Source organism: Leopardus geoffroyi, chromosome E1, assembly GCF_018350155.1.
Source record: "Leopardus geoffroyi isolate Oge1 chromosome E1, O.geoffroyi_Oge1_pat1.0, whole genome shotgun sequence".
NCBI classification, from domain to species: Eukaryota; Metazoa; Chordata; class Mammalia; order Carnivora; family Felidae; genus Leopardus; species Leopardus geoffroyi.
Genome location: NC_059330.1, coordinates 59,289,358 through 59,302,702, shown reverse-complemented (window position 1 = coordinate 59,302,702; position 13,345 = coordinate 59,289,358). Strand labels below are relative to the sequence as shown.

Here is a 13,345-nt window from a genome sequence, read left to right as displayed (position 1 = left end):
AAAGTTAAGAGGAGCCCTGGGGGGTGAGTGGGAGACAGCATTCCACAAAGGGCACAGCACATGTAAGGGTCCTGGGGTTGAAAAGAGGTTGGTGTAGTTGAGGCACTGAAGGCAGCCAGTGAGACTGATGGGTAGCGATTTGACCCGTGGTTTATATTCTCCCAGGGGAAATCGGGGAAGTGTGTGGATAAGAACTAGGCTGAATATAGATTTCAAGAGGAAATACGGAAGTTTGAGGTTCAGGAAAGGCTTTATGTAGCATTTGACAACCCACAGGTGTGGTGCTTAAATGGGGTGTCTTTGGATGGGATGGGAGCCCCAGATGTGGGACAGTGATTGGTGGGGGTCGGTGGCACAGGATGTGAAAGAATTCACCTGAAGCAGAACAGAGGAGATGGAAGGTTATTGAATACGCCGCAGGGGAGCAGTAGGCAGGGCAGGACAGCAGAGGAGAGGCTGTCTGCCAGGAGGCCGTAGGAGGGGGCTGCTTTTATAAAGAGAGAAGGCGAGGAAGGGGCTTGTGCAAGGCCCTGGAACTGGCACATGGGACTGGGGGCCATCTGGGATGTATGGTGTCGGCCTTGTCATGGTACAGGGCGGTGAGGATGAGGAGGCCCTTGGCTTGGGTAACTGGGGGCCACTCGTGGGCCTGTGGAGCTGGGGCCAAAGTTGCTCTGGGCTGAGGCTCTGCTGTGCTTGGGGGTGCGGGCAGTGGCAACCAGGGGGATGCTAGGGCCTGGGGCACCCTCCTAATCGGGATGGGTGTGGAGGAAGGGGCGAGGTTGAAGGCAGGCCTGTATAGGATGTGCAAGGTCCCGGGGCAGCTTGCATGGGCTCCGGCTAGGGCCCTTCCTCCATTTCTCTGCTCTTGCCTCAGTGGTCCCCCCAGATCCTTCCTCCTCAGAAGGAAGCAGGGCCCTGCTGTCCCCAGTACCCTGATGATGTGTGAAATGCTCAGCATCTGTGCATTCCTGGTGCTGGTTTTCCAGTTGGAAATGGGAGCCATGAATGCTTGTGCATAAGTTTAATTAGTGACTAAGAAGGGACTGGAAGAAAGGCAGGAAGCGATGTGAATGCTAGGCATGGCTTGGACGGATGGTCACCCAGCTCGGGGCCTCAGGTTTTCTCCCTCAGCCCCATCCAGTCGCTCTCCAGGCCCTGCCGATACAGCAACTTCTCACTTAGCGCGTGGCTGTTAAGTCAGAGATGTGCCAGGGCCCGCGTGCGTGCCCAGACTTGGGCAGCGCTACCAACCCTAGCATTGCCTTTGCCGGCACCGTCTTCACGGCGAATGCTTATCGCTGGAAGTTCGTGTCTAGGTTAGCATCGCCTGGCTCTGGGAACAACCGACATAGCTCACGGCTGCCTCCGTGAGCAAGTGATGGAATCCCGCAGCCCGTGACAAAAAGTGGCTAATTTACACACACGGTAAGGTCTTAAAGAGGAGACAGCAGGGCGCCTGAGTGGCTCAGTCGGTCGAGCGTCCGGTTTCGGATCAGGTCACGATCTCAGTTTGTGAGTTCAAGCCCTGCGTTCGCTGTTGACAGCCTCTGCTGTCGGCATGGAGCCTGCCTGGGATTCCGTCTCCCTCTCTCTGCCCCTCCCCTGCGCACTCATGTGGCGCCCGTGCTCTCTCTCTCAAAAGTAAACATTAAAGGGGCGCCTGGGTGGCGCAGTCGGTTAAGCGTCCGACTTCAGCCAGGTCACGATCTCGTGGTCCGGTCCGTGAGTTCGAGCCCCGCATCGGGCTCTGGGCTGATGGCTCAGAGCCTGGAGCCTGTTTCCGATTCTGTGTCTCCCTCTCTCTCTGCCCCTCCCCCGTTCATGCTCTGTCTCTCTCTGTCCCAAAAATAAATAAACGTTGAAAAAAAAAAAAAAGTAAACATTAAAAAGAAACAAAGAGGAGACATAGTGCCGTTTCTGCCTGGGCGGGAAGCAGGAGGGGTGCATTTGGGAAATGTGCAAAGGAATGGATGTGAACGGAGATGGGAACCGGGAGGAGGAGGGGGAGGATCGGCCAGGGGCCCGGAACAGAAGCTGCCGGAAGACGAGTCTGACGGCAGGGGCGAGGCCTCCTCTAGAAGCCCCCCGTTTCTCTCCTGGAGGAGCCTCTCCATTTGGAAGAGAAAATGCAGTTTCCCCCTAAAGTGGGATTTTCCCGCTCAAATGTAAGTGGGCCGCTGGAAGCTCATAGTTTATCCCTTGTTGCCCCGTCTTTCCTTCTGCAGAGGAAAGGTTTGCCCGTCTCGCAACCCCGCTCTGCGAACAGGGGGCTCTCCGACAAGGTTAGCTGCGGCGCTGCCGTCTTCCGGCGAAGGCATTTCAGGCGGGGAATGGGGGACTCGCCCTCTGAGGCCGAGGTGGAAGCTTCTGGCTTGGAGTCTGGAGACCGGGCAGGGATGGCCAGCTGTGGGTCCCCCGCTTGGCTATCGTTTTGTCCCGAGGAAAGGTTTACCTCTCACTTTCTTTTTTTTTTTTTTTAATTTTTTTTTTCAACGTTTATTTATTTTTGGGACAGAGAGAGACAGAGCATGAACGGGGGAGGGGCAGGGAGAGAGGGAGACACAGAATCGGAAACAGGCTCCAGGCTCTGAGCCATCCGCCCAGAGCCCGACGCGGGGCTCGAACCCACGGACCGCGAGATCGTGACCTGAACTGAAGTCGGACGCTTAACCGGCTGAGCCACCCAGGTGCCCCAACCTCTCACTTTCTACACTGGGGTGTACGTCTTCTGTCCAGAACCTTCCACTACATGGATGCGTCTACATTTCCCCCCCCCCACACACACACACCCCAAAACCATTCCCCATGGCTGAGTTGATGTCTACTTGCCATAAACTGAAGCTCTACCCTCAGAGAGAAGGCTTCTTTAGCAGCAAAACTCAAGTTTATTAAAACAGGTATGACAAGTATAATAAAATTGACATTTGCTTGTGCTAGGCCAGTGTATCTCTGTATAAACAAGATCATCTAGATACGACCATTAAGGCTTTGAAGGTATAGCACACGAAACAAAATATCTTAGTTAAAAAACCCTTCATTAAAAGTGGGGGGAAAAATTCCCAGCCCCAAAAAAAGATTCACAGCAAGATATTGACCCCTAACTCCCACTGCTAAGGTGTGGCACAGTGAGGGACCAGAGCAGCACCTGGCGGGCCACACCAGCTCCGTCCCAGCTTGGAGGAATCAAAGGGATTCCCAGCGCAAGTCGACGAGCTGAACAGGCGCCCTCCCTGCCGCACCTCAACCCGTTAGGGGGGCTGGGGGGGTACCTTTGCATAGTCTAGAACGATACAACAATCACGGGTTACTAAGTTCAAGGGGGTGTTGTATCAGATCAATTACTGAGGGGGCCCGGGCCACCGTGCTCCCCTTCATCAGACACTCTGAGGAGCACGGAGGACGGTTCCCTCTGCGGCTCCCTCCACTGTGGCTGCTGCGTGTTCGGTGGTCCCGGCAGCGTTTTGTTTCCGCAATCTCAAGCTGCCCGCGTCGTTAACTCACTCAGAATGTATATCGAAGACACTCGCCTCTGACTCGTAAACAGCAGTCGCCTCTGACTTGTAAACAGTGGTCATCTCAGTGCCGATGGGTGCCCAGCCACCTGGGAGCAGGCGTCAGTCCAGAGGCCACCAGTATCCAAGGAGACTGTGCAAAAGAGACGCTTCCCTCACAGGAAGAAACGTGGCACATCAGATCGAGTTGACTATTCTCTTTTTTTTCCTTTTGCAGAAACTTAGCTGGTTCTATATTCTCTCTGAGTCTGTTTTTTATGCCTTGGTGGAGATTCGGAGGAAGGACCAGATAGATTCAGAGGGAGGACGCGTTTATTTCGCACGATCCCGGACAGTTTAAAAGTTCCCAAAAAGATGCTGCAACCATGCCTTTGATCCAAGTTTGTATTGACCAAGTTTCATTTGGAATTTAAAACCTCTGGAAATAGAAGCAAATGTGGCCATCACTCCAGTCTCTTCACTGTGTAAAAGAGGAAGGAACACCCGAAAAGTACCCCCGACTTGGCCCCGCGCTCTCCACAGTGAAAGCTTTTTGGCTCTTGAAGCTCAGCAGTGACTCTCCGTGGGGGCCGGGTGAGGTCTCGGAGGTTTGGCCTCAAGGCACTGAATGCCCTGACTTGTGTTTGGGAGGACACAAAAAAGGGTCTGGCACTTTTGCAGACCTTTCTGGAAACCTACAAATATTTGCACAATACTCAGACTCAGAGGGAACAGAAGAAAGGATCAAGCTGGATTCTCCTCTGTGAGTGCAGAACAATTTAGAAAACAGCAAAGTCAATAACCCCGTCTCCCCTCCTTCTCATCCTGCAGTGAGAAGGGCCGGGGTGGGCGTGTGCTGTACTCCAGCCGGCGAGCCGAAGGCACAGATGGCTCCTGTTCCAGGAAGCTGAGAAGCACCTGCTTGGCACCCCGGGCAACCGAAAGGTGATCTGTCCCAGCTTCCCGGGGTCTCCAGTTCTCACCTCCCACCGGGAAGTATCCATAATCCGATGGGAACGATGTGGAATGTGCACGTGTTCCTGGAACAGTGTGGTTCTCGCAGCTGTCTGCGGCACGGCACCCGGGGATCTTGAGTTCCGAGCCACGCCAGCAGCCGCCCTCGTACGCCCTGGCCCAGGCGGCGGCTGGTGACAGACGAGGGAAGAGCCCGCTGTCCCCCGTCAGGAGCAGAGCACTCTACCTCACCTGCCGACCTCGCTTCAGTTCAGCGGCCATTCTCCACACGGGGACACAGCTGCACAGCAGTATCTCCTCTGGGAACTGAAATTCCAGTTCCGGAGGAATTTCACCCTCTTTAGTTTCCATGTAACTTACTAGAGTGTCTCTCAGGCTGAAAAACCAAGGGACAAGAGATAGAAGGTTAAGCACTCTCCCATTTAACGCAAAGATGCCATCAGTGGCCGTTGCTATTTCCAAGTCAATAGAACCAAAGTGCTTGTGGAGACCAGAAATGCTGCGGGGGCGGGGGGGTGCCATCCTGAAGTTGAGTTACAGAACGGGGACTAGAAGCCGGGGTTCAAGGGCTCCAGGACATGCCTGCTGCCTCCCACACTAAAGTATACAAACACCACAGAACAGACCTGACCTTGATAATTAATGGCCAGGTCACGTCCCCTTAAGCACTCTGGTAATGTGATCTGCTCCATAAACACAAAGCCTTGCCATTCAAAATAAGATTATATTCCATTTCATGTTTTATATTAACAAGGATGGTAAATTCTCCAGGAAAGGGATCTTTTGTTCTCTGTACTAAAATTCCCAGGTAGGAAAGACTTGTTGAATGTGTTCAAGGAATATAAACGTATGCAGGCATACGCCAGACGGTGTCATGGAAGAAAACAGCACCGATGACGTGTGCTGGCGAGGAAAAGTGGGAATGGAGTATCTATTTAGGAAAATAGGACTGGCAAATCCCTACCTCACATCATACATAAAACATAAACTGGTTAACAAAGCAGATGGACAACCTAAGACTATAAAAGCACAAGAAGAGAATGTGGCAGAGGGCTTTGTAACCTTGGGATAAGGAAGACCCTTCTGGTGTGTTTTTCTAGTCTTTATAGAAAAAAATCTGTCAGATTTGGCTTTCTGAAATTGAAGACTGAGGCAGAGGTTCTGTAACAATTAAAGGTTAATCTTAAATATATATTTTTAAATTTAACGTTTATTTTTGAGAGAGAGAGGGTGAGAGGGAGTGCGTGTGCACAAATGGGAGAGGGGCAGAGAGAGGGAGACACAGAATCCAGAGCAGGCTCCAGGCTCCAAGCTGTCAGCACAGAACCCAACGTGGGGCTCGAACCCACAAACCGTGAGATCATGACCTGAGCCGAAGACGGACGCTCAACTGACTGAGCCACCCAGGTGCCCCTAATCTTAAATCTTTTAAGATTATGAAAAAGATAAATAGCCCAAAAGAAACCTAAAAGATACCAAGAGATAATCTAGAGAAAGACACAAAAATGGCAGATGAGTAGGAAATTTGCAATTTCACTATTAAATAGGAAAATACGAGTGAAAACAAGACACCTATTTTTGGCCATTAGGTTGGCAAAAATGTAAAAGATGGGTAATATCCGAGGTTGGGTATTCTCATACACTATACATCGGTGTGACTTTTTATATCAAATTTAAAATGCACATCTCTCTCCCTCTCCTCCCTCTTTGGTGTGGAATTGTAGAAGTTCTTTATGTATTTTGGGTACTAATCCTTTATAAGGTATGTCCCTTGTCTCCCATTTGGTAGGGTTGCTTTTTGGTTTCGTTGATGATTTCCTTCACCGTGCAAAAGCTTCTTATTTTGGTGTGGTCCAAAGAATTTATTTTTGGTTTTGTTCCCTTTGCCTGAGCAGACGTTGCTAGAAAAATATTTCTACAGCTGACATTGAGAAACTACTGCCAGTGTTTTCTCCTAGGAATTTTATGGTTTTTGGAGAAAAAGGAACCATCACGCATTGTTGGTGGGAATGAAAAATAGTGCAGTCATTGTGGAAAACAGCCTGGAGTTTCCTCAAAAAAATTAAAAATGGGACTACCCTACGATCCAGCAATTATTTGTTACTATTTAGTACTATTATTTATCCAAAGGATACAAAAATATAGATTCAAAGGGGTACATGAACCCCAATGTTTATAGCAGCATTATCAACAACAACCAAGCTATGGAAAGAGCCCAAATGTCCATCAACTGCTGAATGGATAAAGAAGATGTGGTATATACACCCCCATGTATGCACGCACTGGAATATTAGCCATAAAAAAGATTGAGATCTAGCCATTTGCAATGACATGAGTGGAGCTAGATAGTATAATTATAAGTGAAATAAGTCAGAGAAAGAAAATACCATGATTTCACTCAAATGTAGAATTTAAGAAACAAAACAAATAAGCAAAGGGAAGAAAAGAAAGGCAAACCGAGAAACAGACTCTTAACTATAGAGAACTAACTGACCATTACCAGGGGGCAGGTGGGTGGGGAATGGGTGAAACAGGTGAAGGAGATTGGGTCTACTTCCCATGATGAGCACTGAGTAATGTATAAAATTGTTCAATGACTATATTGCAAACCGGAAACAAATATAACACCGTATATTGTATTTCAACAAAAAAAATTTGAAAATAAAATGCACATCCCTGCCATAAGTACACTTGTCACAACCAGAATATATGACTTCAGTAAATTATTTTTAAAAGCCCAGCAGGGGTGCCTGTGTGGCTCAGTCGGTTAAGCATCTGACTGTGGCTCAGGTTGTGATCTTGTGGTTGGTAGGTTCTCTGGAGCCCGCTTTGCATCCCCCATCCCTTTCTCTCTCTTTACCTCCTCTGCTCTCTCTCCTCTCTCAGAAATAATTAAACATTAAAAGAAAAAAAAATAAATAAAAACCCAGCAGAGATCAAAGCCAAAGGGCCAATCTGCTGGGGGCCTGGAAAGGTTAAAACAGCAGGGCACGGGCTTCAGAGGTCAGACGGGAGCTCCTTCCACGTCTGCAGAAGGTCACGGGAAAGACCACAGGGCACCCCGTGTGTGCAGGTCCCCCCCGCGAGCGAACCCGTACCTCCACTCTGGGTTGAAGCTGCCCTCGGCCTGGGGGCTCTTCAGTTTCAGGATCATCATTTCATGAAGCTCCAGGAGGAAGGAGTCGAGGTCAGTCTGGTTCAGGAAAGTGCGAAGACACTTGGCATTGTCTGGGCTGAGACCAACTTTGTACCTGGCACTGATTTCCCTGAAGGGCTCCTAGAATAGAGAAGAAGGGAGGCCGCAAGAGGCTGGCTGGGAGGACAGAGGGCGGCCCCCAGCCCAGCGGGGTGGGGCTGCACCCACCTTGCGCAGACGGAGCAGCTGTTCCGACCGGTGGGCCGACAGGAGCTGCCACAGTGCGATCGTGTGCTTCAGCTGGCATCGGTGTAAGGCCTGAAAGCGACGGGCTCCTGAGCGGGAGGCGGGGCCGGGAGGGCCAGGCTCCAGGGCAGGAGGCGGGGCTGGGCGGGGACAGGCTCCCCAAGCCGGAGGCGGGGCCGGGAGGGGACAGGCGGGCATGGCTGCACTTTTGCCCCGGGCTCCTCTCTTCCCATAACTGTGCACCAGCCGCTGGCCTCACCTCCAAAGCGCCACCCCTCCCCCGCCATATCTCAGAGCCCCTTCCCATGGCGAGAGGGTGGCTGTCGCGCTGGGCCTCGCCTTGACATGCCACTCTCACCTCCTGCCCTTTCCGGAGGTCGCCCAGGTGGGGACTCCCTTCGAGGCGCAAATCCCGGCAGGCAGTGGGGAGGGCAGCGTGGATGAGGCTGCAGCGGAGCCCCAAGCAAGACCCACCTTCAGAACCAGCGCTGTCTGCTCGCCCATGCGCAGCACGTCCTGGACGTACACGTTCAAAGACATGTTGGGGTTGCCGCCAGCCGTGCTCAGGAACCCCAAAGTGACTTCTATGAGCGACAGGGCCTCACAGGCATCACTGTAGGACTGCAGCTGTCCGCAGATGGCGCTGATGGCCGCGTTGTGGAGGGGTTTCTAGGAAATCAAAGGCGGGACAGGGGTCCGTGGCTGGGGGTTTCTTGTGCCTCATACCCGGCAAGTGGGCTTACCTACTTCACGGCCAAGGCCTTACGGTGAGAGACCTACCAATAATGACAGTTAATGCTCGGTGATTCTGGGGCAGCAGTGCCCCAGACACTTTACAGAAACTGACGTGAACTCACAGTCCTCCAAGCAACCTTGTGAGGATATTCGCACGGCCCCACGCGTGCTCACACACACTCACACACCCACACCACAAGTCCAAAGAGCGGGAATAGATAAGTTCTCTGGACCTTTTGCATCAGCACGCGTGGTCTGACATCATGACTAAGAAACTACCACCAGGTTTCAACAAGAGAACTCTTGCTGATTTGCTGCCCTGCTGGCCTTCTGGAAAGAACAGTGGGCTCAGGGAATGCAGGGAGGCCGCTGAAACCTGGCGGTGCTCCCAGCAAGGCTGAGCGGTCCTCCCCAAGAGGAAGCCACCACCACCGGGTAAAAGCACCGTGCGAGCGGGGCGGCGTGCTGTGATCACCTGCGGCATTTTGCTCTTGATGTCCGCAAAGAGATGCTCATAGTTCCAGTCACGTCTGTGCACCAGAGTGGGGATTCCCTGAATTGACAAAGAAAACAGCCTTTGGAGATGGAATCCACCGCGGAGGTTTCTGTCCGACGACAACTCTATTCCTGAGCGGTGACGCGACGGCAGGCCCGTGCTCCTCGGCATGTCGCCGGGCAGAGTGTGCCGCTCTTGGCGGCCGTGTGAGGTCTGTGTCTGACCCACGGTCTACAGAAACAGTGACACGGCAAGGGACCCGGCCTCGCCTCGACGGCCAAGCGGGTGCCGACACGCAGAATGCTAGAGGCTTGCCGGCCACTGGGGGGAGCAGGTACACGGGGACCTCCCGTTCCTGTCCTCCCCCAAGCACTACGGGGCACAGACAACGGGACAGCAGAGCGAGTTAAGACAGCCCTGGGTGCAACAGGTCAGGGCTTCGCCGCTGGCAGTGAGGGAGCACACACACGGAACCAGTGTCCCCGGCTGGACCCGGCAGGGACAAGAACAGCCCAGGTGAAAGGACAGAGATGTGTAGGTGCACAGTGTGTTCAGGGAGCGAGGGCGGCTCGGTGTGTGAATCAACCGGCTGGAGAAGGGCGGCGACAAGCAGTGAGGGCGTTACCCCACGCGCACCGGGACACCAGTCGGCCTCAGGGCCGTCACCAGGGAGCGACGTGGGCCAGATGTGGTTCGGGAATGCGGCCTTAAGACTCGGAAGGCAGGCAGCAGTGGGCCCGTGGCAGTTACACAGGGGCCGTGGTGTCGGGTGACAGGCTGTGTGTGGAGCGTGAAGGAGCGGGTGGCCGCCAGGGGCCGTGGCGATGCCGTTAACGACACAGAGAAATCCAGCACGTCCACGGGGACCCGAAGAGGCCCAGAGGTACGGAGGGGACCCAGGTTCTGGCCTCTGGGGGGACCGCACGGCTGGACGGTCATCCCTGTGCCCGTCTCGCTCAGAAACAGCTGGGATGCAAGGCCAACTTTCACAAAACAGACGTGCCGGCCCGACAGGTCCCGCGGGGGGGCGGGGGGGGGGGGCAGCCGCACCTTGAGCGTGAGCCTGGGTTTGCCCTGGAGGAAGCGGCTGGTGACCTGGCGCTGGATCTTCTCCAGGTCGAACTCCTGCAGGGTCTCCTGGCCCTGCTCCACCCTGTACTGGCAGTTGGAGAGCATCAGGGGCACGAGGTCCCGCTCGACTTCGTAACTGATGACGTGCAGGTCCGTGACCTCGGAGGCATCGACCGTGTAGCTGAGGGACACACAGACGTGGCGCTCGGGGACCCACCCGGAGCGGGCTCCCGGCTCCCGCCCTCCGTCCCGGCGGGCGAGCGCGCTGCCCGGGCCCGTGCACCCAGCCGAGGCAGGGAAGTGTGCCCGCCCCCGCGGCCCCCGCGGCCCCCGCGGCCCCGCGACCCCCATCTCAGACACGGCTCCCGCGGCCGGCCGTGCGCTCACCCGTTGTTTTCTCCGGAGAACTCTCCCACCGCGTAGACCATTTCGTTGTGCAGCCTGATCAAATAGCTGACTAAGGCGGTGGAGCAGAGGCCCCGGCCCCGGCGACGCGGCAGAATGACCTCGAAGTCGGTGTCCTCGTCCAGGTCGGCATCGCAGTATTCTTCGGGCAGCTTGATTTCACCTTGGGAGGACGGGGAGCCCTCAGCAGAGAGGCCTCCGCTCACCTCCGCGCCGCCGCTCCCGCCACCTCCGGGCCGGCGCCCAAGCCCGCGGGCGCTTCCCAAGTGGGGACAAGCTGGAGCCGGGGACGCTCGGCGCGCTCGGACCCCCCCACCGCCCTCACGCGCCCACCGGTTTCAAACGATCTCCGCTCCTTCCTGAGTCCACATCCACAGATCCGAGATGACCCACGGGTTACTTTTCTCGTGGCATGTTAGTTCGCTTGCCCCCGACACCTGTGCCCAGAGACTCACGGACCAGGGTCAGGCGGGAGACAGGGAGCGTGGCACCTACCACTGGTCTGCAGTGACATCCTCAGCTTGTTCCACGTCGACAGAAAGATACGGATTCTCTTGCGGAGTAACTGCTTCAACCCATCTGTCCGACAAAACACCTTCTAAGGGCCCCGTGAAAACCCCTACCCAGTCGGGTCCGACCGACATCGTCGCGCGCTCTTTGGGAAGGGCCCGGCTTTGCGTCTCTGGCCTCACCAGCGTGTGTGAGTGCGGACGCCGAGTTTCAGCCGCAGCCAAGCCTCTTTTGGGCTTTTGGGATTCACAGCACCCGTTACTTCGCACTGAAGGCTGAGGGGACAGAGGCCCCGAGCCCCGGGCTGGCTGCAGCGGTCTCTGCGAACCCCCAAACACAGCTGGCGCTGATCTCCTCCTGGAGCGGAGACGTACCTTCGTGGTGACTGCTGATAAAAGCTCGGATGGACTGGTAGTCAGCTTCCGAAACGTTCTGGAACTGTTTCACTAGATCCCTCTGCAGGGCCAAGATCTCAGGCAGTGATTTCACCAGCCTCAGCTCTGCCTCCTGCCGAGGGAAGACCGCCAGGCCGCACGTGAGTTCACCTGTCCCACGTTCCTGGGGACACGGGCTCCGGGGCTGGCTCAGGACCTGGGTTTGCATCGGAGCCGGTCGAGGCGCCATTTTACGTGGCGCCCCCCCGGGCTCCTCGGGAACAGGAAAAGGCCGTCTCCGTCTTTCACAAGTGCCTACCGCCTGCCAGCAGGACACCCTGCACGCTAGGGACGGAGACAGACGCCAGCAGGACACGGTCCCTGCCGTCACGGGGCTGACACGTCACACGTGTCTGCCGAACACTCGGCAAAGAAACCGGCCTCCTGGGCCCCGGCGACGGGCTGGCTGTGCAGGAATCTGCCAAGAGCAGAGGCTGCGGATTTAGGTGCCAGCACCTGGCATTGCTCCCGGGTGTCGTCGGGAGCCCCAGGAGACCCTCCCTGCTTGGGCTCTTGCCCTCCCACTGACCGACAGTCGTCGCACTTGTCCCGAAAGCCAACACTGGTACACGGCGGGGAGGGGGAGACAGATGCTACCACAGAAGGCGAAGTTTCAGGGGGCACGAGGCTCAAATGGGGCCTGTTTCCGGTCTCGGCCCGACGAGACACTTCACTGCTCCCTTCCCCCCACCCCCAACACCTTTCTTCCTTCTGAGGCCGAGTCTGGGACACAGCAGACTTTTTTTGTCTGTTGGTTTCATTCTGGTTACGTGTTCCCAACGAAAAAGCCTTTTCTTTCCACAGACCCTCACTGATGGCCAAGCGCTCCCGGCACCGGGGCCAGGATGGTGGACGGGCACCCCCCGGGATGACCTGAGTTCTGCTCCTTCTTGCTGAGTGACCCGGGGAGATACCATCCTGGCTCTCCCGTTCTTTACGGATTCCTGATTCCTGCCAACTCGGACCGGTGTATTTCCTCTGTGACTTTATGCTTCAAACTGCCTCACGGCCTGACGTGCATGAGGAACCTACCCTCCCCTGGAGTCTCCTGCCACAGGTGGTCCAGCAAGAAAGCAGAGCCCTGGGGCACCCGGGGGGCTCAGTCAGTTAGGCGCCCGACTTCGGCCCAGGTCCTGATCTCCCGGTTCATGGGTTTGAGCCCCGCGTCCGGCTCTGTGCTGACAGCTCAGAGCCTGGAGCCTGCTTCGGATTCTGTGTCTCCCTCTCCCTCTCTCTCTGTCCCTCCCCCGCTCACGCTCTGTGTCTCTTCTCTCAAAGATAAAATAAACATTAAAAAAAAAAAAAAAAAAAAAAAAGGCAGAGCACCGAGGTAGTCGGTTACATGCCCCGTGTGACTGAGTGACAGCCAGGCCTTCGCGTCCGCAGGGACACGGGCAGGTGGTCACTCAGGGGCGGCCTTACCTTCTGCAGGAACTTCCGGAGGATGGGCACTGTGTCTTTGCCGGAATTCTGCTCCACGACGTGCTGCAGATACTCAACCGTGACCCTCCTCCTGCAGGCCCACATCTTAGAGCAGTGGGCCACGCTCTTCTGGGGCAGGTGAGGCAGGAAGGCCCCGGGGTCACCGTACACGATTCTGGCCACGGGGTTGGAGCTGATCCGCTCGTCCTGGCTGATCTGGGTGGTGACGGTCAGCAGTGCTTTCTCCAGGTGCTGATGCTGGGTGCGAGAGCAGCGCAGGGTTGTGGAGGTGAGGCCGCTCACGCAGACCGCGACACGGGGGCTCCACCAGCGGGCAAGGTAGGGCGTCCGCCCTCCCCGGTTTAGCGAGCGACCGAGTTCTCTTTCACGACGATTTTCAGGTTCCTTGCCCGTGGGCTCG

General features: G+C 55.5%; 1 protein-coding gene across 5 annotated transcripts in view; it reads right to left on the bottom strand.

Moving 5' to 3' along the window:
- Positions 1-2,868: 2,868 nt before the first annotated feature.
- Positions 2,869-13,345, bottom strand: part of RNF213 (ring finger protein 213) — a 104,589-nt gene continuing 94,112 nt past the window's right edge. For all 5 annotated transcript variants that reach the window (XM_045489805.1, XM_045489802.1, XM_045489806.1 and 2 more), the window contains 10 exons: positions 12,925-13,182; positions 11,443-11,575; positions 11,054-11,137; positions 10,541-10,721; positions 10,133-10,334; positions 9,062-9,139; positions 8,326-8,520; positions 7,834-7,923; positions 7,568-7,746; positions 2,869-4,845 (listed from right to left, as the gene is read on the bottom strand). In XM_045489805.1, coding sequence (XP_045345761.1) covers positions 4,692-4,845; positions 7,568-7,746; positions 7,834-7,923; positions 8,326-8,520; positions 9,062-9,139; positions 10,133-10,334; positions 10,541-10,721; positions 11,054-11,137; positions 11,443-11,575; positions 12,925-13,182 — 1,554 coding nt within the window. In that variant the 3' untranslated portion in view covers positions 2,869-4,691. The remainder of the gene's footprint in view (positions 4,846-7,567; positions 7,747-7,833; positions 7,924-8,325; positions 8,521-9,061; positions 9,140-10,132; positions 10,335-10,540; positions 10,722-11,053; positions 11,138-11,442; positions 11,576-12,924; positions 13,183-13,345) is intronic.